Source organism: Trachypithecus francoisi, unplaced genomic scaffold (assembly GCF_009764315.1).
Source record: "Trachypithecus francoisi isolate TF-2019V2 unplaced genomic scaffold, Tfra_2.0 Lachesis_group1, whole genome shotgun sequence".
NCBI classification, from domain to species: domain Eukaryota; kingdom Metazoa; phylum Chordata; class Mammalia; order Primates; family Cercopithecidae; genus Trachypithecus; species Trachypithecus francoisi.
In genome coordinates, this window is record NW_022681454.1 from 142,473,884 (window position 1) to 142,499,112 (window position 25,229).

The following is a 25,229-nucleotide window of genomic DNA, read 5'->3' on the forward strand; positions in this document are numbered from 1 at the left end:
AGATATTTCTTGCCTTCTGCTAGCTTTTGAATGTGTTTGCTCTTGCTTCTCTAGTTTTTTTAATTGTGATGTTAGAGTGTCAATTTTAGATCTTTCCTGCTTTCTCTTGTGGGCATTTAGTGCTATAAATTTCCCTCTACACACTGCTTTAAATGTGTCCCAGAGATTCTGGTATGTTGTATCTTTGTTCTCATTGGTTTCAAAGAACATCTTTATTTCTGCCTTCATTTGGTTATGTACCCAGTAGTCACTCAGGAGCAAGTTGTTCAGTTTCCATGGAGTTGAGCAGTTTTGAGTGAGTTTCTTAATCCTGAGTTCTAGTTTGATTGCACTATGGTCTGAGAGACAGTTTGTTATAATTTCTGTTCTTTTACATTTGCTGAGGAGTGCTTTACTTCCAACTATGTGGTCACTTTTGGAATAAGTGGAATGTGATGCTGAGGAGAATGTATATTCTGTTGATTTGGAGTGGAGAGTTCTGTAGATGTCTATTAGGTCTGCTTGGTGCAGAGTTGAGTTCAATTCCTGGATATCATTGTTAACTTTCTGTCTCAAAAGTGGGCAAAGGATATGAACAGACACTTCTCAAAGAAGATATTTATACAGCCAATAGACACATGGAAAAATGCTCATCAGCACTCGCCATCAGAGAAATGTAACTCAAAACCACAATGAGATACCATCTCACACCAGTTAGAATGGCAATCATTAAAAAGTCAGGAAACAACAGGTGCTGGAGAGGATGTGGAGAAATAGGAACACTTTTACACTGTTGGTGGGACTGTAGACTAGTTCAACCATTGTGGAAAACAGTGCGGCAATTCCTCAAGGATCTAGAACTAGAAATGCCATCTGACCCAGTCATCCCATTACTGGGCATATACCCAAAGGATTATAAATCATTCTGCTGTAAAGACACATGCACCCTTATGTTTATTGTGGCACTATTCACAATAGCAAAGACTTGGAAACAACCCAAATGTCCATCAGTGACAGACTGGATTAAGAAAATGTGGCACATATACACCTTGGAATACTATGCAGCCATAAAAAAGGATGAGTTCATGTCCTTTGTAGGGACATGGATGCAGCTGGAAATCATCATTCTCAGCAAACTATCACAAGAACAGAAAACCAAGCACCGCATGTTCTCACTCATAGGTGGGAATTGAACAATGAGATCACTGGGACACAGGAAGGGGAACATCACACACCGGGGCCTATTGTGGGGAGGAGGGAGCGGGGAGGGATAGGATTAGGATATATACCTAATGTAAATGGAGACTTAATGGGTGCAGCACCCCAACATGGCACATGTATACATATGTAACAGACCTGCACATTGTGCACATGTACCCTAGATCTTAAAGTATAATAATAAAAAAAAAAGTAAGTTATGCAAAAACAGAAAAAAAATCTTTCTGTCTTGTTGATCTGTCTAATGTTGACAGTGGGGTGTTAGTCTCCCATTATTATTGTGTGGGAGTCTAAGTCTCTAAGGACTTGCTTTAAGAATCTGGGTGCCCCTGTATTTGGTGCATATATATCTAGGATAGTGAACTCTTCTTGTCGAATTGATCCCTTTACCAATATGTAATGGTCTTCTTTGTCTGTTTTGATCTTTGTTGGTTTAAAGTCTGTTTTATCAGAGACTGGGATTGCAACCCCTGCCTTTTGTTGTTTTCCATTTGCTTGATAGATCTTCCTCCAGCCCTTTATTTTGAGCCTATATGTGTCTCTGCATGTGAGATGGGTCTCCTGAATACGGCAGACTGATGGGTCTTGACTCTTTATCCAATTTGCCAGTCTGTGTCTTTTAATTGGACCATTTAGTCCATTTATCTTTAAGGTTAATATTGTTATGTGTGAACTTGATCCTGTCATTATGATGTTAGCTGGTAATTTTGCTTGTTAGTTGATGCAGTTTCTTCCTAGCATCGATGGTCTTTACATTTTGGCATGTTTTTGCAATGGCTGGTACTGGTTGTTCCTTTCCATGTTTAGTGCTTCCTTCAGGATCTCTTGTAGGGCAGGCCTGGTGGTGACAAAATCTCACAGCATTTGCTTGTCTGTAAACGATTTTATTTCTCCTTCACTTATGAAACTTAGTTTGGCTGGATATGAATCTGAGTTGAAAATTCTTTTCTTTGAGAATGTTGAATATTGGCCCCCACTCTTTTCTGGCTTGCAGAGTTTCTGCCGAGAGATCTGCTGTTAGTCTGATGGGCTTTCCTTTGTGGGTAACCCGACCTTTCTTTCTGGCTGCCCTTAACATTTTTTCCTTCATTTTAACTTTGGTGGATCTGACAATGATGTGTCTTGGAGTTGCTCTTCTCGAAGAGTATCTTTGTGGAATTCTCTGTATTTGCTGAATTTGAATGTTGGCCTGCCTTGCTAGGTTGGGGAAGTTCTCCTGGATAATATCCTGCAGAGTGTTTTCCAACTTTGTTCCATTCTCCCCATCAGTTTCAGGGTACACCAATCAGACGTAGATTTGGTCTTTTCACATAGTCTCATATTTCTTGGAGGCTTTGTTCATTTCTTTTTACTCTTTTTTCTCTTAACTTCTCTTCTTGCTTCATTTCATTCATTTGATCTTCAATCACTGATACGCTTTCTTCCAGTTGATCGAGTCAGTTACTGAAGCTTGTGCATTTGTCACGTAGTTCTCATGTCATGGTTTTCAGCTCTGTCAGGTCCTGTAAGGACTTCTCTACATTGGTTATTCTAGTTACCCATTCGTCAAATCTTTTTCAAGGTTTTTAGCTTCTTTGCTATGGGTTCGAACTTCCTCCTTTAGCTCAGAGAAGTTTGATCGTCTGAAGCCTTCTCTCAACTCATCAAAGTCATTCTCCATCCAGCTTTGTTCCATTGCTGGTGAGGAGCTGCATTCCTTTGGTGGGAGAGACGCTCTGATTTTTAGAATTTTCAGTTTTTCTTCACTGCTTTTTCACCATCTTTGTGGTTTTATCTATCTTTGGTCTTTGATGATGGTGAGATACGAGTGGGGTTTTGTTGTGGATGTCCTTTCTGTTTGTTAGTTTTCCTTCTAACAGTCAGGACCCTCAACTTCAGGTCTGTTGGAATTTGCTTGAGGTGCACTCCAGACCCTGTTTGCCTGGGTATTAGTAGTGGAGTGAATATTGCTGAGTGAATATTGCTGAGCAGCAATTGTTGCTGCCTGGTCGTTCCTCTGGAAGCTTCGTCTCAGAGGGGTACCTGGCCATGTGAGGTGTGAAGTGTCAGTCTACCCCTAGTTGGAGGTGTCTCCCAGTTAGGTTACTCGGGGGTCAGGGACCCACTTGAGCAGGTGGTCTGTCTGTTCTCAGATCTCAAACTCCGTGCTGGGAGAACCACTACTCTCTTCAAAGCTGTCAGACAGGGACATTTAAATCTACAGAGGTTTCTGCTGCCTTTTGTTTGGCTATGCCCTGTCCCCAGAGGTGGAGTCTACAGAGGCAGTCAGGCCTCCTTGAGCTACGGTGGGCTCCACCCAGTTCGAGCTTCCCAGTTGCTTTGTTTACCTATGCAAGCCTCAGCAATGGTGGGCGCCCCTCCCCCAGCCTCGCTGCCACCTTGCAGTTAGATCTCAGACTGCTGTGCTAGCAATGAGGGAGGCTCTGTGGGCGTGGGACCCTCTGAGTCAGCCATAGGATATAATCTCCTGGTGTGCCGTTAGCTAAGACCCTTGGTAAAGCACAGTATTAGGATGAGAGTGACCCGATTTTCCAGGTGTTGTGTGTCATGGTTTCCTTTGGCTAGGAAAGGGCATTCCCTTCCCCCTTGCACTTCCCGGGTGAGGCGATGCCTCGTCCTGCTTTGGCTCTCACTCAGTGGCCTGCACCCACTGTCCAATGTGCCCCAGTGAGATGAACCCGGTACCTCAGTTGGAAATGCAGAAATCACCCGTCTTCTGTGTTGCTCACTCTGTGAGCTGGAGGCTGGAGCTGTTCCTATTCGGCCATCTTGGAACTGCCCCCTCAATGGATGTCTTGTGTTTCTTGTAGGACAGTTCCATTGTTGATGAAGTCCCTCAGTTTTTGTTTGGGAAAAATCTTTATTTTTTCTCCTTCATGTTTGAAGGATATTTTCACCAGATACACTATTCTAGGGCAAAAGTTTTTTTTTTTTTTTTTTCCTTTAGCTCTTTAAATATATCGTGCCACTCTCTCCTGGGCTGTAAGGTTTCCACTGAAAAGTCTGCTGCCAAACATATTGGAGCTCCATTGTATGTTACTTGTTTCTTTTCTCTTGCTGCTTTTAGGATGCCTTCTTTATCTTTGACCTTTGAGAGTTTGATTATTAAATGCTTTGAGGTAGCCTTCTTTGGATTAAAGTCACTTGGTGTTCTATAACCTTCTTGTACTTGAATGTTGGTATCTTTCTCTAGGTTTGGGAAATTCTGTATTATTTTCCCTGTGAATAAACTTTCTACCCCTATCTATTTCTCTACCTCTTCTTTAAGGCCAATAACTCTTAGATTTGCCATTTTGAGACTTTTTTCTAGATCTTGTAGGAATGTTTAATTCTTTTTAATTATCTTTTATTTTGTCTCCTCTGACTACGTATTTTCAAATACCCTGTCTTCAAGGTCAACAATTCCTTCTGCTGGATCAATTCTGCTATTAAGAGATTCTGGTGCATTCTTCAGTGTGTCAGTCACATTTTTCAGGTCCAGAATTTCTGCTTGATTCTTTTTATTTCCATCTCTTTGCTAAATTTGTCTGATAGAATTCTGATTTCCTTCTCTGTGTTATCTTGAATTTTTTTTGAGTTTCTTCAGAACAGCTCTTTTGAATTCTTTGCCTTCAAGGTCACTTATCTCTGTTTCTCCAGGATTGATCTTGGTGCCTTATTTAGTTCATTTGGTGTGATCATGTTTTCCTGGATGATCTTGATGCTTGGGGATGTTCAACAATGTCTAGGCATTGAAGAGTTAGGTATTTATTTTAGTCTTTTTACCCTGGGCTTGTTTGTACCTATCCTTCTTGGAAAGTCTTTCCAGTTATTCGAAGGGTCTTGAGTGTTTTGATCTAATTTGTTTCTGCATTAGGGGACACTGCAAGCCCAATAATGCTATGGTTCTTGCAGGTTGTAGAGGTACTGCCTTGGTGATCTTGGATACGATCCAGAAGAATTCTCTGGATTACCAGATAAATACTCTTGTCTTCTTCCCTTACTTTCTCCCAAACAGAGTCTCTGCGTGTGTTCTGAGCTGTCTGGAACTGGGGATAGAGTGACATAAGCAACCTGTCGCACTACCACTGGGACTACACTGGGTCAGACCTGAAGCCAACACAGCACTGGGTCCCGCCAAAGGCCTACTGTAACTACTGCCTGGCTCTACTTATGTGCTAACGTTTGCTGATGGCCCTAGGACTGTACAGTCATCATATAGTGAAGCTAGCCAGGCTTAATGTCCTTCCTTTCAGGTCAGTGAGTTCCCCCAGGACCCAGGCAGGTCCAGAGATGTTCTTCAGGAGTCAGGGCCTGGAGTCAAAAACTTTAGAAATCTACCTCATGCTGTGTTCTACTGTGGCTAAGTGGGTGCTCAATCCACAAGACAAAGTCCTTCCCACTTTTCCTTTCCCTTTGCACAGGCAGGGGTGCCTCTCCCCATAGCCACCATCACAACCATGTGTCCACAATATGATGGGTACTGCCAGGTGACTGCCGATGTTCCCTTAAGGCCCAAGGGCTCTTCAGTCAGCTTGTGGTGAATGCTGCCTGGCCTGGGACTCACCTATCAGGGCAGTGGGCTCCTCTTTGGCCCAGGGCAGGTCCAGAAATGCTGTCCATGAGCCAATATCTGGAATCAGGAACCTCAAGAGCCTTCTTGGTGCTCTACCCCACTGTAGTCAAGCTGGTACCTAAGGTTCAAGACAAAGTCCGCTTTATTTTTCCCTCTGCTTATCTCAAGCAGAAGGAATCTTTCACAGTAGGCACCACAGCTCAGAATGTTCTGGGTCTTATCTGAAGCCAGCATATCTCAGTGTCACCCAAAGTTCTTGATGTACTACCTGGGTATCGCTGCTGGTTATGCAGGACCCAAGGGATCTTTAGTCACCAGGTGATGAATGTTGCCAGGAGTAGCTCCTTCTCTTCAATGCAGCAACTTGTTGCTGGCCCAGGATGTGTCTAAAAACATCCGTGAGCTAGGGCCTGGAATCGGGGCCTTACGACTCTGCCCAGTGCCCTGTGCTACTGTGTCTGAACTGTTATCCAAGTTATAAGACAAAGCCCTCATTTCTCTTCCCCTTTCTCTGCTCAAGTGGAAGGAAGGGGTCCGTTTCGGAGCTGTAAGCTGTACTGTCTGGGGTTGGTGGAGGGGTGGCATGGGTACTCCCTTAGCTGCCCTGGCTGGTGTCTCAGTATGTCATATACCCTCTAAGTTCACTGGCTTCATGCCCAGCACAGCACTAAGACTTGTCATTCTTGTGGCCTAAGCTGCCTTTTGAGTTTATTTAGCACTCCAGAGTGCTTTAGCCAACAATGGTGGGTCTTGCCTGAACTCAAGTTCTGACCACTTGGATAGGCAATTCCCCTCTGACTAGGGCTGTTCTAAATGCTGCCAGCATGAGTGGGCATCAGCTGAGTTCAGCCTAGGTTTGTTTTCCACTGTAAGAAGGCAGCACTGAGGTCAACGCAGGGTCCCACAATCACTGTGCTCTCCCTCCCCCAAGTACATAGATCCTGTGTGCCATGTGGCCACTGCTGAGGGTTGGGGGAGGGATGGTCTTGGCAATTTAAGACTGTCTTTTCTACCCTCTTCAGTGCCTTTTTCAGTAATATGAAGTTAAAACCAGGTGCTGTGATTGCTCACTTGATTTTTGGTCCTTATGAAGGTTTTGTGTATGTGCGTAGATAGTTGTTAAATTTGGTGTTTCTGGTGGGGGTAAAAGAGGACGATTGGTGAATGCTTCTATTCGACCAGCTTGCTCCACCCTTGAAAAATATGATCTTTTAATATGAATCCTAGAATAATAAAATTGATGACTTTCCTTCTGGGTGGTCCCACACATACATATTTATTATGTTTCTATCTTCATTATGTATGTACCTATGCATTCTTTGTATACACATTCTGTGTATCCTTGTGGCCATCCTATCCATCAGTCCATCTTTATCCCAATCTTCCATTAGTAATACAACTGCTAGTTGTGTGTCAAAGATGGTAAGAAACAGAGAAAACCCTTATACTGAATATTTTAATTTTCAATTATCTGTTATGAGTGCAGCTACTCCTTATCCAGTCCCATGTTCCTGGGGGAGTTATATGCACAAAGGAGATGCCAGATAAATGTAATCTTTTTATTCCTAGTTGGAGTATGGCTCACAACCCTTTTCATGGTGAGTCTGGACCTAGGAGAGCCACTGGGATGCCTTTTGCTTGGGCTTGAGGCTGCCTGCAGAGGCCTGGGTGGTAACTTGTCCCTATCAGCCCTGTTTTGGCTCTCATGTGGGTTTCTTAGGTCAAGGAGGCTATGGTGGAAGGCAGCACACAACCCTCTCCAGTGGCTTCTCCCTAAAAAGTCCTAGAAGAGCTACATCCCATCAGAGAGATAAAAAAAAAAAAAAAACAAAAAAACAAAAAAACACCCTCAGTAAGGGAGAACTGTAAAGAGACCCTGCTACATGAATGAGAAGCCTTTGCCTGCCTCTTAATATGCCAACTCCACCATTTCTTAGCATCAGGACGCAACGCTGTTCTTGGCTCTGCCCAAGACCATCAGTCTTTCTCAGGAGTAGGGGGCCAGGAGAAGTGCTTTGAGCTAACCCAGCAGGATGGGTGGGTAACCAACATTGACCTAGAGGCTAAAGACATGGCAACATTCACACCAAATATGATCATTGTATTGGATACCACTTGTTCCTTACCTCACAGACTCATCTTATTCTACCTTTTGCTGTAGCAACCAGCTCGGGTCAGACGTCATTGACAGGATCTCCTCTCGGGCTTCACCAATTAGCTCTTGCTGCCTGCCCAGGGCTTCTTTGCCACCTCAATATTTAGTGTATTCTTTCATTATGCTAAAACTCAATAAAATGTTTCATTTTACTTTCTATAAGAAACCATTTACTCTTCTACAGAAAACATCTGAAAAGTGGTTGTCAGAGCTCAGTGGTCACAGTGGCACTGGTGACTTTGAGGCCGGTAGCAATTGGGATGGGAAATGGAGGGAGAAAGTTGGAGAGATGAAAGTGGGCAGGGCAAAGCCTCTCCATCCATCTGGCAAACCCCTGACTCATTGAAGCAGATCAAACAGTTCAGTAAAATATGTTTAAGCCACCCTCAAGATGACTGCAGGCAATCCAAGCATGGAGATTTAGCTTTAACCAGATGAGGAAAACTGTAAGCCGGGCACAGTGACTCATGCCTGTAATCCCAGCACTTTGGGAGGCTGAGGCAGGAGTATCACTTGAGGTCAGGAGTTCAAGACTGGCCTGGCCAACATGGTGAAACTGTGCGTCTACTAAAAAATATAAAAATTAACTGGGTATGGTGGCATGCACCTGTAATCCCAGCTACTAGGGAGGCTGAGGCAGGAGAATTGCTTGAACCTGGGAGTTGGAGGTTGCAGTGAGCCAAGATCATGCCACTGTACTCCAGCCTGGGCAACAGAATTGAGACTCTGTCTCAAAAACAAATAAACAAATAAACAAAAAACAGATAAACTTTAGATCTCCCAACCTGTGAAGTGAGCAGAGCAGAAAAATATTTTTAGTCATTTTTTTCCCTTCACTGAGCCTGTTGTGGCTTGAAAATGTTGAGGTGCCATTTTTGCTGTAACTGCCTTACAAGGATTCTGCCTTGCAACCGTCTCTCTTTCAAAAGGCTGACTTTTTCTTGTTTACAGCAAGTTGTAGAATCGTAGTTGATTATATGTTATATTAGAGTGGGAAGGGGCCTTAGAGATCATTCAGTTCAGCAGTTCTTTTCAGAAGATGCTTAATGGTATGTCATAATCACACCCCTAGCTCGTGTCTGAGCCAGGTTTGTAACTCAGGTAGTCTGACTCCAAGTAATCCAAATTTTCTCACTATACAGAGTAAAAAACCACCTGTAGGGAATTGTGTAAGGGGAAATGATTTTGAAGTGTGAATTGAAGTAGATTCTCTGCTCCAGGTTTAGAATTCTACTGAAAACCAAGTACTAATGAACTAATACTTAGCTGTGCGAGAAAGGAATTCCAGGGGGATACAGCAATTGGTTTTGCTTTTCCCTTTTGCACCTCCTATTAATGTGAGCAGGATCTGCATTTTCCTGTTTTACAGATTCAACTACAAAGAAAGAATTATGAACAGAAGCTCTACTACTTCATAAAGAAGAAGAGGCCTTGATTAATAAATAACCTGACACCCTTCAGATGTTGCACAGGGAAAAACAGAGTGCCCCAATTTCTGGGAGTCACTGTACTTCACTTACCCTGGGTCCTGTTTTACAGGCATTTGCCTGCTTAGTTAATTGTAGTTATTCCCAAAATAAACCCCATTTTGTGTGGGACTCTTCTATTCTGAGGGAATGATGTAAGCAAGAATATTGGCTGGAGTATCTTGAGTATCTGTGATGGATGGCTCCTCAGAATGAATCCTAAATCTCCAAGGGACCTCTTTTATCTTGTGATTTTGCTCACAGGTTCTAAGCTGCTGCTGGGAAGGGTTCCAGTTCTATATTCTCTGTCTTCTGGAAGCACCGATGAAATCACTCAGCTGCTATCGGCTTCCATCGCTAAGCACCTCTTGGCTCTCCTTCGTCCCCACAGACCGAAAGCATGGAGGTGACTAATGAGATGTGTCTTCCCCTTCAAATTGTTCACAAGTCCCACATGACCTTTGGCAGGCAGGGGTTCTACCGTGGTGCTTCTGACTGCGGATAAGGGGAAATACGTGCTCACCACGGCTTGCAGAATTTCTCCTTGCTCCCGTGACCAGTGCGGCAGCTCTGTTAAATGGTCAGGCACAGTTTGTTGCTGGCTCCCAAACAATCCATCAGCACTGGACACATTATAGAAAACATGGCTTTGAGTCTTAGCTTAAACTATATTTATGTAGCATGACAGTAGGAGAAATATCTAATTGTGCTTGGATTACAATTCAAACAAAGGCCTCATGACTGGCTTGCAGATGCTGGGGTCCACACACCGTTTTCCAGATAAGTCAAGATGGGAGAGGGTGTGATCTGTTCTGTCACGAACGGTTCTGTTTCCAGACCATTTCTCAAAGTCACTGAAGGCCCATTTCTGGGGAGATGATTACTAAACTGATGATTATTTTCTTTGTATTGCTGGCTATTCTCAACTTCAGGGAAAATGTAAGGTAGCTGTGGAGTTTAAGGAAAAAAAATGTGTACACAAAATGAGAAGCCACATCTGCCTGTAGCACTAGCAAAAATCAAAGAAGTCTGGCTTATTTCAACACCGGCCACCTCAAAACAAAATTAGTATTTGAATCAAATTAACGTATTTGACTCAATCACCTAAAAAATAGCTGTTGGATGAAAAAATAAAAGAGAAAATAGTGTCTAATTAGTGACTGGCCATTTTCAAAGTGGCTTCTCCTACATTATCTCATTTTTTAAAAAGTAAATTTGATCTTTTTAAATGTTAGAGTGAAGTGGTTCACAATTGCTTGAAATAAGCAAAGGACATTATATTTATAAGCATGCAAATTACAAACCAGGCAAAACAGTCTCTTCTGCTGCTTTATATATTTTTGTCAACCATCATAGATTCATGGAAAGGTCTCAAATATATAGAACAAAATGGATTTTAAAAAATTGTTTGAACTTAGCGTGTTTTTCATTTATTTCTCTCTCTGTCTTTGGTCTCAGTTTCTTTCTCTGGAACCTTCTCTTGAATGGTGAACTATTATTACTTGCATTTGGATAGATTATTATTTAGTTTGCAAAACATACCATTTTTCCACTCATTAAAATCTCATAGTTGCCCAACTTCATTAAGATAAATGCAATTATTCATCTGTTTTCCCCCCTTTGGCTATGGGGTCAATGAAATGATGTTAAGCAGGAGAGGATAGGGTTGGCAAACACTTTCAAATGTCACTAAGTAATTTCAGGAAGGAGCTGGCCTGCCACTGTCCTGAATGATGGATATGCTCTCAACCTTAATGGCCATTAAAGATGTACATAATAACAGTTTGCATTATAACCATCACTGTTCAACACTTGAATTTTGTGACAGTTAAAACCAGGAGTGGACACTTCTGAAATCTGATTAAAATACACTGAGAAGTAAAAAACGGAACAAAGCAAGACAAACAAAACCCTGAGACTAACAAGCAGTCAAGGATGGCAAACCAAAAAAGAAAAAGAAACAAGAGTATAGCCAACTTTTTTTTTTAATTAGAGTATATTATACTTTCAAACTGGATACACTAGAAATTGGCAATGCAACATAAGATGCAAAGGAATATACCAGTTACTGTCAAAATGACCCTGTACAGCCTTGTAATGCAAAAAGCTTTATACAATACAAATTTTCAGTAATGTACACAAACCTTGACAGTATGATCATCTGAACATAATATGAAGAGTTAAAAAAAGGATAGAAGAAAGAAAGTGCTGAGAACCCTAACTGCATTACTATATGGAAAAATAAGCTAGTTTTCATTGAAGAATGCATAGTGACAACAATTGAAGTTAGTTGGTAGGTGAATTTCTCAAAGATGTTAGTGTTTTACACGGAAAGGATATCTATGGAATACATCCTTCCCTGAGTATCAAACTGCAAACCAAATTCAGGGGTACATATTTTCTAGGGTGGAGTCTGAAAAATGCTGTAGATTTTTTTCTTTATTAATAACAATAATAATATAAAAAGTCAAACAAACTCCAAACACACCTTTTCTCACTCAGAAAACTTTTATAATTTACCAGAAAGATTGATGACTCTTTCCAAAGTGCTAAAAAAGTTGCCCAATTATATTAAGCATGACTAAGTCATTCAAATACAAGTTCAGTGGCAAGCAGTGAAATGCATGGCATTTGAGCAGTAAACGTCTCCTTTCACCCCCTCTTGTTCTTGAAAGTTTCAATCCTAAGACCTCCTATTGCACAAGTGGCATGCTGTAAAACCTATAGTCTGAATTGTCAGGGCCACCCTTTCAGGTTTTTAACCTGCTGGTGCTTGAGTGTGATTCACCTTTTCTACCAGCCTCTGTGGGATCACTTTAGCCCTCTTTCCTGTCATCACTGAACTTGTAATTTTGAAAACACGTTATTAGCCAAGTGGCACATTCTCCATTATATGGGGATAAAGACATGACTTGAAAACAAAACAACCCAACCCACCCATAAGCCCAGTATTCTTGGAGTGTATTGTCCATAACTATCTATAGTGTCTTTTATTGAGACATTGACGTGGCGAGGTTGAACATCGTTTCAAACCTGGCCAAGAGCAAAGGTCTCTGCCGGAGAATGACTGAGGGTTTGGGAGCTTCCCGCTCTAGCTGGTTTGGCCTCCCTGTCCCTGTGGGCATCTCCTTAGTGTAAACAGATTTGCCAGGGCACCAAGCAGACTCCCCATCCATGGCGGGATGACTGGCAAAGGGAGGTGTAGCATACCTGCTGGGTGTGGGGAAGAGGGGCTGGCATGGAGGGGACTGAGGAGACCATGGTGTGGACAGACAGTACAGTCTTCTGGCTTCCTGTAGAACTGTACTAATTTCCAGGGAGCTTTCAGCAAAGCAAACTGACTAGAGGAAGAACATTAGGGATGCTTTTATTTTCCCCTGGTGAAACAGATTTTTAAAAACCCCAACTCTTAGGATAACACATGATGGAAAACAGCAACACAGTAAGAAAGTGTTCCTCCTGTACACCAGTTCTCCAATAGATAAATTAAATATATAAACTTTTATATTCCAAACTTCCCATTATTATACAAAGAACATTTCTTCCTGCTCTTTCAGCCTGTTTCATACTGGAAATTCTGTTGTTTTAAAAATACAAGCAATGAACATATTCAGCCAAAGATTTTTTCCTTTTTTCTTTTTAAATCACCCATTACTTTTTAAGATTAGCAAAGGTCTTTACAACCAACCCACACCTGCTTCCTGCTGCAATAAAGTGCTGCACATAAATTGCCATTTTAATGACCACAAAATAAGAGCTTTTAAATAAGTATAAAGTTAGCCTCCTAGCAGGTTACATCTACCAGGCGTTAACAAAATGGAATACAGTATTACTAATAACATGGAGGATACCGCGATATAGCCAGAAGACCGGCAAAACGCAATGGAAACTTGTCAGGGGCATAAACTGAACCATAGGACTAAACAGCACCTTTTTGTTGCGTCATTATATGTCAAAGAGGTTGTGGCTAAATCTTCAAACATACAGTCTACTCATTCCATAAAAAAGGTACATTTTCTTCCTTTTATTTTACTTTTTTCAGATGAGAAACAAAAACTAGTGCAAGACCACAGCACTGTGCAAAACTGCCGTTTCTTTTTTTTAGTCTGAGCATTTATACCCAGAATTTATCCAAACCCCTTTTAATCTCCTTGGCTGGATTTATCAACCATAAATTTTTTTCACTCATACATTTCTTTTTCCTGCAAACAAATGGTAACCACTGAATTAATACATCATATATATATATATAATCTGCCCTTAAAAAATGATGCACTGTGTGTGTGCACCGTACACATTTGTCTATGTGTGGGCACACACACAAAACACACTTAAGTTCTGTGATGTTTGCTGCAGTGCTGCGAGATATTTCTTCCAGATCAGTCACTTGATTCCTCGCCTCTTCGTCACCAGAGAAGATCTGAGTACAAGGTCTCCAGCGCTCTGGTGGAAATCTCCAGCAGCACTGTAGATGTCTACCATTCCTTCATCGACTAAGCACCAGGCCCTACCACTCTGTAGCCGTCAAAGAGAGAGGGAAAGGTGATGAAGGAGCACAGGGAGAGACTGTCGTGGATGAACAACCCAGGAGGGAAAAGAACGTTCATCGCTGTTAAAGAAGCCAGTACAAAGAATGTGCAATAGAAATGTCATGGCACACGACACACGGCTTTCTCTTTCAGAATCCACAAACGCCCACACACCGCATTCACCCAACAGAAAACCAAATGCACCAGTATATAAGCTTACAAGTGCTGATTGCTATTAAGGACACTCTCTTTAGGGTTTAACAAGACAAGATTCCTTTCAGAGAAAAGTACGGAGAAGGGCTGAGAGTGGGAGTGGGTGGCTGGGGAGGCATGCCTCTGAAGGTAGAAGTATGCAGTAGGTCACCTCTCTGAAGATTGGATAAAGCAGCTTTCAGGTCAATGCAATAGGTATACACACAGAGCCAATTCTCTACTCCTTACTAAAGATATACAGTACACATGTTTCAGACCCATGGGGGTCTGTAGGTTTTGCAGCAACATACACCTGCTGGGGTTGTGTTTAAGTTTTGTGGGTTTTTTTTTTTTTTGTCTTTTGTCTCTTTGTTTTTGGTACAGAACATGGCTGCCCTCAGACAGTCTCTGCTCTTTCTCTCAGTCCGAGATAGGCGAGGAAGGAGTGTTTGGGTGAGGGGATGCTGGGAGGCGCAGTCTGAGGTCGGGGAGGGTGGAATGTGAGATCCAAGTGGTTCTTGGGGTATAACATTGTCAAGGGAATGAGATGGGCAAAATCTGAGTTCCGGTACTTGTCAAAGCGCAAAGGGGAGCCGTTGAAGGTCAAAGCCTTGAGTGCCAGGTTGGGCTCTGAGCTGCTGCCGTGGGCTGCTGACAGGGCCACGGTCTGCAGAGCTTGGGAAGCGGACATAACCGACAGGGGAGACAGGAGATTCCGGGAGCTCCCGACCACCAGGAGCGGGGCCCCCGGGCCGGCCGGTTCCTTAGGGGCTGGACACAGGCCCTTCTTGTCCTCCTCGGGGCAGTCCCCACTCTGGTGCTTCTTGACGTGGCGGCTGAAGACGAAAGGGTGTGTGGTCTTGAACAGGCACTCTTCGCAGCTGAAGGTCTGGCGTGGGGCGTGCTTCAGCTTCTTGTGCAGGTTGAGATTGTCCTTGCGCTTGCAGCTGTAGCTGCACTGGTCACAGTGGAAGGGCCGCTCCCCGGTGTGGACGCGCACGTGCTCGATGAGCTTGTTGGCGGTCTTGGACAGGTAGCCGCACTGGTCGCACTTGTAGTGGTTGCCCAGGCGGTGCTCCCGGGTGTGCGTCTCCAGCTCCAGCTGGTTGGCCTTCACCGTCTGGCAGATCCGGCACTTGTACTCCATCTTGTAGTGGGTCTTGAGGTGGCACTCCATGGCAGCGGGGCGGTTGGTGGAATAAATGCAGAATGGGCACCTGCCGGGGGAAGCAACGCAAGGCAGGTTCAGCCGGGGAGGTTCGGAGGCAGCCGCGCTTCTCCCCGCCTCACCAGCCTTCCCTCACACCACCCCGCAGTGTCTGAGGCCTGACCTGCCCAGCCCAGCCCAGCCCAGCCCTTGCCGCCTCTCAGGGGTGGAACGGCCCTTTTTGGCTCTCCCTGCTGACAGAGCAGTCCCCGCTGGCAAGCAGCTCTGGCGAGGTCCGCTCAGCCTATTCTGGGTCTCCCGGCCGATACAGGCAAGGCCAGCCCTCACCAAGGGGAGCAGATAAAGTGCCAGGAATCAATTTGCTGGTGCTCCCCTCCAGCCCCCGCCCGGCCCCTCGGAGCCCTCCCCACTCCCGACCAGACAGCACAGAGGTCTAAACCTCCTGACCTCCCCTCTAGATGGGAGCAACACAAAGAATCGACTTTTCATGCACCACACCAAGCACACGCAGAAAGGCTAAGAGGTTTTAAAGAACAGCTTATAGGGGGAGCGCTACCTCCAGCAAACAGAAAGTCACAGGGGTCAGAATCGTGCTTATTAAGGGGTTGTTAGGATGAGAAGGCCTGTGTGTGTATCTCTGTGTGAGTGTGTGCACATCTATGTACTCGTAAAACATATCTTCCTGCAGGACTGGCTCTTTGTCAGGAAAGGAAGCTGAGGACTATGGCAGGGGCATGGGAGGAGAAGGAAGCCCACCCAACGGCCCATCTGCTAATGAGGAAGGGAGGAGGAAGGGAGACAACTGCTATCTGGAGCTCAAAGACATTATTTATACATGATTATGCTGGAGACAGGATAATAATCCAACTGGATTGGAAATTCTCAGAGGGCAGGACCGTATCTTACATTTCCTCTGCATTCTCTGCAGTGCTTGGTAAAGTATTCGGCACATGGTAAGCACTCAGGACATACTGGTTCATTATTTGAGTGGTCTCTACAGGCAATTTAGGTAGATTCTGGAAGGGCGGATGCTGGTCCCAGCTCCATCACCTTGTCAGGCTGGAGCTGGATACCCTAGCCTGGGCCTCTCTGTGGCTCAGTTTCTCCATCCTTTGCAGTGAGGCTATGCTACCACCAACCCTCCTGGCTGTCCAGAGGGGCCACGAGGAGTGGGGAGGCCATGTTAACAAACTCTGCTGAGCTTCTTTTTTAGAAGCTGCCAGGCTGGAGTCAGTGGCTTATATGAGAACTGTAGCGTGTTTGCTCTCTTTTCACAAAGAATGCAAATGCAAAAGTGGCTGCCTCAGCTCTTGCTTGGCTCCTGCAGGGCAGGGCCCAGGAGTGGACTGTCCTCGGAGGGTCTGGAGAGGTGTTCAGCAGAGCCCAACACAACCAAGTGCACCGTGCACGGCCTCCTCAGCGCCAAGCTCGCCGTTAGCCTTTGAACCTCAGCTCACAGAAGAGTGCACACGAGAGAAATATAAAGCCCATTCCCAGGTCAGGTGCACACACAACCCCTACGCCAAGCTGGGCCTTACCTAGAGGAGTCTGAAACTCACCACTGTCCTGAGCTACGGCAAAAGAAAAATAATAGTATAATCTTATTTGATCTGCATTATGAACAGGATATAGAGTACAAGCAGTTCCATCACAGAAAAGCAATTTAGACATCAGCAGTCTGTTTCATTTTAAGGACATTTCTGTGACCCACAGCTCAATCTTTCTTTCACTGCTCAGGCAAAGTGCTAAGGGTTTTCCGTGCTCCCGTTATTTTCTTAAAGACACTCTCTCAGGCAAATTAATTCTCTGATATGGCAAAGGAAACAAAACAAAACAAAACAAAGACTCACTGTATAGCCAGAAGGCATTATCAATTTTTTCAAAGTATTCTTCTACTTGGTCATCCTAGAACATAAACTATTACACAGGGGACGGTTAGCACCGCACGGGAAGTGTCTGTACCAGCAAAAGCATCAGAGTTCACTGTGCATTCTCCCCAATGGCTTCAGAGGCTTGGGACTTTGGAGGTCCCTGAGGAAAGGCGAACTGGCAAAGCCACAACTGGCAGGGGCTGCAACGTTCATGGGTGTGATTGGGCTACTGGGAAGGGCAGTGAGCACTGGTCCAACCATAGAAAAACATGGTTCTGGTGTTTCTTTTTAAAATGAGAGCACACAAATATTTATAAAGGGACAGTGGGAACGAACCAAATCAAATCCCCAAATAAGCTCTCGCTAGGCATTTCCCATCTACTGGTTTCCTTGAATTATAATCACCCCCTCCCCAATCCCTTCTGCCCTCCCCTCCCCCTCCCTTCGAAGCACCCCCACGAGTGAAACAAAATGGAGTTCAATGGTAGGTCCTGTTGTTCCCTGATTCTCCTGTGTGGGGGAGTTTTTGAGGAGGCAGGGGCCTGGGGGGACCCAGCCCGCACTGCCCCCAACACTCCACTCCCAGGGTCCTTTCCATCTCTCCCTTCCTCAGCCATCTGGGGGAGTCATGCCACCTCTCTGGCGGGTTGTGAGTTTCAATGATGAACATGTTTTAAAACAAAAGGTTTTTTTCCCCCTCGTGTTAAGTAAATGTAATTTTTCATTCAACATGATCGTTTAGCTGAGAATTAGTAATTATGCCTTGAAAACTGTGTCTTTCTGTGTCCTCCTACCTGTGCTGCTTTCTCTTTACCAGACCCTAAGTGCCTTGTGAACAGGGACTCTGATTTCACTGTGCAGATTAGGTAGTACTAGGACATACATTTCTTGAGGGTGGAAATGGTGTTTTATTCCTGTGTGCCCGTTAGCACCTATTATCAAGCCAGACACACAGTATGTTTGATATTAATTGATTGGTTTCACTTGAGACCAAAGAGCCTCTTGAAAATACTGGTTAAAGATGATGCTCGTTGTCTAGATCTTGGGAAGAAGACATCAGTATGTTTGCAGGAGGACCATGAAGCACATGATCTTTGCATGAAAAATGTTGCCTCCTGCCTGTTCAAACTGTCCAATTTTGGAGGATGGGGTGGCTGTAATGCTTACTTAAAGGATATGTAGCAAGCCATTGGAGAAACAGAGATGGTGAGTCTCGGTGACAGTATGATTTATGCTTGGGGACACTAAGCCCTGAGTCCATCAAAATTAAGTCTGAACAAAACTCAGGCAGTGTAGGAGGAGCCTATTCTTGCATGCTGGGTTGTTCCAACGTGTCTTTTTTCTTGCTCTGAATCCCAGGATATTTGCAAAATGGATTCTTCTACTGACATCTGTTGACACCCTAGGGGGACAGGGCTAATTCAATCCAGCTAAAGGCAGCAGGGGTTCCTGACTAACTCCCCTCATACCAAGCTTCCCTTCTCCATGACTCCCAAAACCTTCATGGGAAGGGACAGGGTAGGGAAGGGGAAAGGGTATTGAATAACAACGCAGTAAAAGGTTCTGTACTTGCTTTCCTTACTTGAGCCCACCGGTGGGGACAGTGTGGCATTTCTTATGCTCCAGCAGCTGTTCGGGGGTCTTCATGAACTTATGGCACACATCACACTCAAACATCCGGGTGATGAGGTGTATCTGCAGATGACGCTCAAACATGTTCTTCGTCTTGCAGACAAAGTTGCAAAAAACGCATTCGAACCCTGCAAGGACCGAAGCTGGGTATAGAGGTGCCCAGGGCAGCGGGGAGAGGAGGGCAGGAGTGGAGCCAAGCTCCGCCTTTCTCCCACCTCCTCAGACGCCTGACAACTATACCCTTCCAGGCACTGTTCCCCATATCTCCGTGCTAAAAGGAGTTAAATGTACAAACATTGGAGTCAATGTCACCCTCCCCATCCTTCCACCCCATACTCGAATGCAAATTAAGCCAAAAGAAACGCAAACTTTAGGTGAGGCCCAGTATACTGCATCCTGGGCCTATTATCAGTTTCTGACATTGCTCCTGTCCAGGGCTTATTCTCAAGAATGGGTCATACTGGGTGCAGAGGGTTGAGCAGGCTCACACCCACCTCCTCCTTACCTTTCTCTGGTTTTTCCTCACTGTTCAGTGAGGGCTGGCTCCCAGGCATGACAGAGATGACCAGCAGGTTGTTCCCACCCTTGTTTTTCTGGGAGCCATCTGAATCATCTTTGCTGTTGGCTGAATCACTCAGGGCTGAGAGGGAGGATGAAGAGGGGCTATTTGATTCGCTGGGGGTCTTCCTGTCTTCCCCTAAAAAATAAGCAAATAACCCAGTCTGTTACTGAGATGAAACTCCTTAGAATGATAGCAACTGAGGGTGACGAGTTGAGTCTCACGGATGCATCATCATTCTGGGAGCAAAGACTCATGTCCCCAGCTCCCCCACCACTGAGGGATCCCAGGCCCTAAGGTACCTACCCGCTTTGTGGTACTGGGGGCGAAAAGCAGGCATTCATTCGTTTGAGAAGTGTTTATTAAGGTCTTACATGAATTAAAATAAAATGACAGTAATAGCTAAGATGTAGTGAACATGTTACCGCTTTCCAGGAACTGTGTTATACTTTAAATTACCTCATTTTGTTTTTTCAAAAATCCTATGTGGCACAACAGTTATCCGCCCCATTTTACGATGAGGGAATGGAGTCACAGAAAGGTTAATCTGGCCTAGATCATATGGCTGGGAAGTGCTGGAGAAGAGGTTTGAGTTGGTCTGACTCCAGGGTCCATGCTTTTCATCAGTACACTGGACCCTCTCCCTCAAAGCCAGATACAAACAAGTCAGCAGGCCATTAAAATCTAGTGTCAGAAGACTTCTGCTTCTACTCAAGAGAGAGTGTCAGGGACTGGGTTTACCATTACTACTAACAACTGAAAAAAAATCAGACAAAATATACCAAATGCTAGTTTTCATATCACTGGATGTTAGGCAGTGAAGAAAAGTGGTCCCTGAGAGACAGGAAACAAAAGAGGTGAGCCATATGACTGATCAGTTTCCTGCCTTGAGACTCTCCAGGCTTCAGTGCAGAGAGGAGGAACCAGGTGGAACCTGACAGACGCCCTGAGTGGAGGAGACAGAGCTGAGGGTCTGACTAGACTTTGCAAGACGGAGTATCAGAGGGGAAGGGCAGCACAAAAAACAACTCCAGAGACACAGAGAGGGTCCCCCTTGAGTATTCAGCAAAGTATGGATCAGAGCATGGAGATGAAGAAACTACCCACAGTTGGAGGGGGAAAAGCCACCTAAAAGACTTAGAGAATAGTGCCTGGCACTCAGAGAGGGCTAGAAATAATGCCTGTTTCTACTAGTCAGATTGGAAAAACATGTAATTTACAGGGCATTAGGTGGAAAACTAAGAAAGGTCTCTTAGTAGTGGGTTAAACCTAGATAAATCACTGCCTAGTGATCTAGACCTGCCAAAGAATCATGAAAGCAAGACCCCAAAGGAACGAGGTTTCCAGGTAGCTAGCTGCATCTTAAAATAAAGGTCAAGAATATGTATAGGAATACAAAATATTAAGCACCCAACATGGTAAAAACCACAATGTCTGCATCCAAAGGTGATCAGATGTGCAAAAAGATAAACACAATTCAAATTGAGAATTATCAACCAATCATAGGTGACCCAGAACAGACACAGTTGTTAGACTTTGCAGACAAAGACATTAAAACAGTGGTGACTGTATTTCATATGTTCAAGAAGTTAAGCAGAGACATGGACGATATTACAAAGATCTAAATAAAATTTCTACTGATGAAAACTGCAGTGTCTGTTGCCAGCAGTAATCCCATTAGACATGGCAGAGGAAAAGATGAGTAAACCTGAAGATAATAGCTACAGAAACTATCTGAAATGAAACAGAGAAAGGAATTCCCCCAAATGAAAAGAGCAACAGTGAACTGAGGGATGCCTTTGGGAAGCTTAAAATAAGTTTAATTGGAATCCCTGGTGGGGTGGGGAGGGCGGAGATTTGAAATGGCCAAAAATTTTCCAAATTTGAGGAAAATTATAAACCCATAGATTCAAGAAGCTCAATGAACCTCAAGCATACGAAATACGAAGAAACCTATACAAAGGAACATCATAAATTGCTCAAAACCAGTGCTAAAGAACAAAATCCTAAAAGTAGTCAGAGGAAGAAAGATATGTGCAAAGGAACAAAAACAAGGACGACAGTGGATTTCTCACTGGAAACTATGCACTTGTAAGAAGACTGTAAAGCAACATCTCTAAAGTACTGAAAGATACACTGCCAACCTAAAATCTTATACCCAGTAAAAATACATTTCAAAAATGAAGGCAAGAAACAAAAGCTCACATTAAAACAAATGAAGGAATTCATCACCAGCAGACCTGAATTACAAGAAATGTTCAAAGCCCAGGCAGAAGAAAATGAAATCAGATATAAAACTGATCTACACAAACGAATGAAGAGGCTGGAAATAATAAACACATGGATAAATTCATAATTTTTAAATTATTGAAATATCTTTAAAAGATAAAAGTAACATTGTTTAAACAAAAATAAGTGTTTTATAGGGTTTATAAAACATTTTTTAAGTAAACATATGACAATAGCATAAAGGCTAGGAGGAGAGAAATGGAAGTCTACTAGTGTGAGGTTCTTCTACAACATATGAAGTGGTTTAATCAATTAACTGAAGTTCTACTGTGATAAACTAAGATGTACTTTTTTTTGGAGACAGGGTGTCACTCTGTTGCTCAAGCAACGTACAGTAAAGTGATCTCAGCTCACTGCAACCTCCACCTCCCGGGTTCAAGCAGTTCTCCTGCCTCAGCCTCCCAAGTAGCTGGGATTACAGGTGTGCACCATCATGCCTGGCTAGTTTTTGTATTTTCAGAAGAGACAAGGTTTGAACTCCTGACCTCAAATGATCTGCCCACTTTGGCCTCCCAAAGTACTGGGATTACAAGCATGAGCCACCATACCTGGCCTCAAGATGTACATTATAAACCCCAAGTAACTGGAGAGGCTAGACTTTGTTCCTGGTTCAAGAGACTTGAGAATGTTAAGACGTCGATTATCCACAAAATGATTTACAGATTCAACGTGACCCCATAGTTGTAGGTTAAGGGAGAAAATATAGGGAAACTATTCTTCAGTTCCCTTCAAATCAGTTAATTAAGCAATCTAGTGACTATAAATGTTAGAACCTAACTTCCTTTATTAGGAGATTAAAAAATAAGTCCAGCCTGGCCAACATGGTGAAACCCCATCTCTACTAAAAATACAAAAAATTAGCCAAGCGTGGTGGCATGGGCCTGTAATCCCAGCTACTTGGGAGGCTGAGGCAGGAGAATCACTTGAACCCGTGCAGGCAGAGGTTACGGTGAGTGGAGATGGCGCCATTGTACTCCAGCCTGGGCGACAGAGCAAAACTCTGTCTCAAAAAAAAAAAAAATATATATATATGTATATATATATATATACACACACACACACATACACACACATATATCTATGTGTATATATATATACACACACACATATATATACACACACACTTCTAGAGTGTAAAATTATTGGTGTCATGTTTACTTTTATTCTATTTTCAAAATTTTCTAGAGTGACCATATTTTTTAAAGTTTTTAAAAAGAGAAAGGAAGAAATATGTATCCACTTACAATGTTTTCAAATCCTGTTCCTGTCAGAACTGCACTTAGGGTCCAGGGCAGATAACTCTTACTTCATTTCACAATTTTAAAAATCTTGCTCCTATTAGAACTGCAAGTATGTGACCTCAGTCACTGATCATGAGGAACAATGGCATATGACTTTAGACTACAGACTCCTCTCTTGGTACAAGAAAGCTGTGTGAAAACTAGTACCATTATTGCCAGTTGCTTATCTTATATATTTAGCCAGCTTAGTTACATTTTCTAGATAGAACATTTTCAGTGGAGACCCTGAACCCCTGATATTGCAACTCCATCTTCTAATATTGGCCTGTTGCAAGTGATTCTTTTAAATTCGTTTTTAGAATTAAAACATATTAATTTCAACTACCATCCCTAAACATAGATTCAAGTACCCTTAGGCTTAAGGCACAGGCAGAAATACCTAAATTAATAAATTTCTAAAGATACAATGTGCTGTGCCAGCCACTCTGTGATGCAGCCCAGCCTGCTCAATGTGTAAAGTCCAAACAGCCTCCCGTTTCTGTCCTCATCTTGTTTTGCTATGTCTGTGGAAAGAGTCATGGTGCCCTTGCCAGCCAAGTCCAAGGCTAACTGTGACCCAAGTGATCATTTACCTTCTTCAGCATCACAAAGATCTTGGTGAAGGACACCTATGCACAGGTGATGCAACTTCACCCACTAGGACAACTAGCTGAAGAGAACTTAAAACACAAAACAAAACCCCCTAAATATTGCACAATTTAAAACATCACAAATTAGGAAATTGAAACCATAAAAAAAAGTACCAATCATCTTGCTGCCTCAATACAGGCACTGTTACATTTTAGAGCACTTCTTTTCATTCTTAAAAAAGTAAGCACTTCTACTTTTAAGTTGTTTCCATTAAGGTTAAGAATAAAGACTCTAGATCCAGGCTGGGTACAGTGGCTCATGCCTGTAATCCCAGCACTTTGGGAGGCTGAGGCAAGTGAATTGCCTGAGGCCAGGAGTTTGAGACCAGCCTGGCCAAATGGCAAAACCCCATCTCTACTAAAAATACCAAAAAACAAGCTGGGTGTGGTGGCCCCTGCCTGTGATCCCAGCTACTCAGGATGCTGAGACACAAAAATTGCTTGAATGTGAGAGGTGGAGGTTGAAGTGAGCCAAGGTCACGCCACTTTACTCCAGCCTCGGCAACAGAGTGAGACCCTGTCTCAAAATAAATAAATAAATAATAAAAATAAAAAATAGATCAGAATATGTGAGTTTGAATCTCGCCTCTACCACTTAGTAGCTGTATTATTTTGAATAAGATACTTAACTTTGTGCCTCAATTATCTCATCTATAAAATGGGGATAATATCAGCACTTGCCTCATATGGTTGTCGTGATAATTAAATAGGTTTTTATATATAAATCACTAAGAACAATGTCTGGATCATGGTAAGCATTATAGAAAATATTATTATTCTATTATAAAACATACATAACAAAATGTAATAATAATGATAGCTAATACTTTGTATTTCCCCATGCTATTTTAGATATTTGTACATAGTTGGCTTTCAAAAAATTCATGAAAATGTTTGCATTGTTTTACATGATTGTATTATATCCATGGAGGGGATCAGTCTACTTAAATAGTTCCTTAAAATGAAACTTAAAGTTAAAATTAGTATTTCACTGATTGAATATTTTCCCACGAATAAATTCCCAGAGATGGGATTACTGGGTCACAGGGCATTACATTTTAAGCCTCTTGGTATATACAGCTTAATTAGCTTCCAAGGAGTTTCACCACTCTGCAGGGCAACAGCAATGTGAGTACCAGCATCATCCCAGCAACAGTGAGTATTAATACCAAATGTTCTCCTAACTTAACAGGTGGAATATAAGCCTCGAGTTTTAGCTGGACTGCCAGTGAGGTTGTATGTGTTTCCTTATGTAAGTGGTTAGCTTTTATTCCCTTCATTGTGAATTGACTGCTCATGTCCTCATATCCTTTGTGAATTCTTCAATTAGAGGCCTAAAGGTTTTCTTAACAGTTTACAGGAATATTCCATGTGGTAAATATATTAACCTTTTGTCATTTTTGTAAACATACTTTTTCAGACCCAGGTTTTGGTTTTGCTTCTCTTTTTCTGTTATTTTTTGCAAACTGAGGAAATTTTTATGTGTCAAATCTCTTGATTGTTTTCATTTGTGCTTTATTTTATCACTTAAGCTTTTACAAATCCTTCTCGCTCTGTAAGCTTGATAAATATTCTATTTTCTTCAGGCTTTTCTAGGGCTGACTTGTTAATAGGGATTCTGTAAGTTATCTGGAATTTATTTTGGTGTCAATGTGAGGTGAGGTATTGATGGCTGTATTTTCCAAA

At 43.0% G+C, this 25,229-nt stretch overlaps 2 protein-coding genes across 7 annotated transcripts in view; one reads left to right on the forward strand and one right to left on the reverse strand.

The window, feature by feature from the left end:
• The window catches only part of CUNH4orf51 (chromosome unknown C4orf51 homolog), a 71,236-nt gene extending 60,573 nt beyond the window's left edge, over positions 1-10,663 (forward strand). The window contains exon 7 of the transcript XR_004438159.1: positions 9,277-10,663. The gene's annotated coding sequence lies outside the window, so the exon portion shown is untranslated. The remainder of the gene's footprint in view (positions 1-9,276) is intronic.
• A 677-nt stretch (positions 10,664-11,340) lies between these two features.
• The window catches only part of ZNF827 (zinc finger protein 827), a 177,663-nt gene continuing 163,774 nt past the window's right edge, over positions 11,341-25,229 (reverse strand). For 2 of the 6 annotated variants that reach the window (XM_033215403.1, XM_033215402.1), the window contains 3 exons: positions 19,271-19,462; positions 18,716-18,893; positions 11,341-15,311 (listed from right to left, as the gene is read on the reverse strand). In XM_033215403.1, coding sequence (XP_033071294.1) covers positions 14,492-15,311; positions 18,716-18,893; positions 19,271-19,462 — 1,190 coding nt within the window. In that variant the 3' untranslated portion in view covers positions 11,341-14,491. Of the gene's footprint in view, positions 15,312-16,800; positions 16,834-17,112; positions 17,180-18,702; positions 18,894-19,270; positions 19,463-25,229 lie in introns of all 6 variants that reach the window. The other 4 variants (XM_033215405.1, XM_033215404.1, XM_033215406.1 and 1 more) reach the window with 4 other exon arrangements.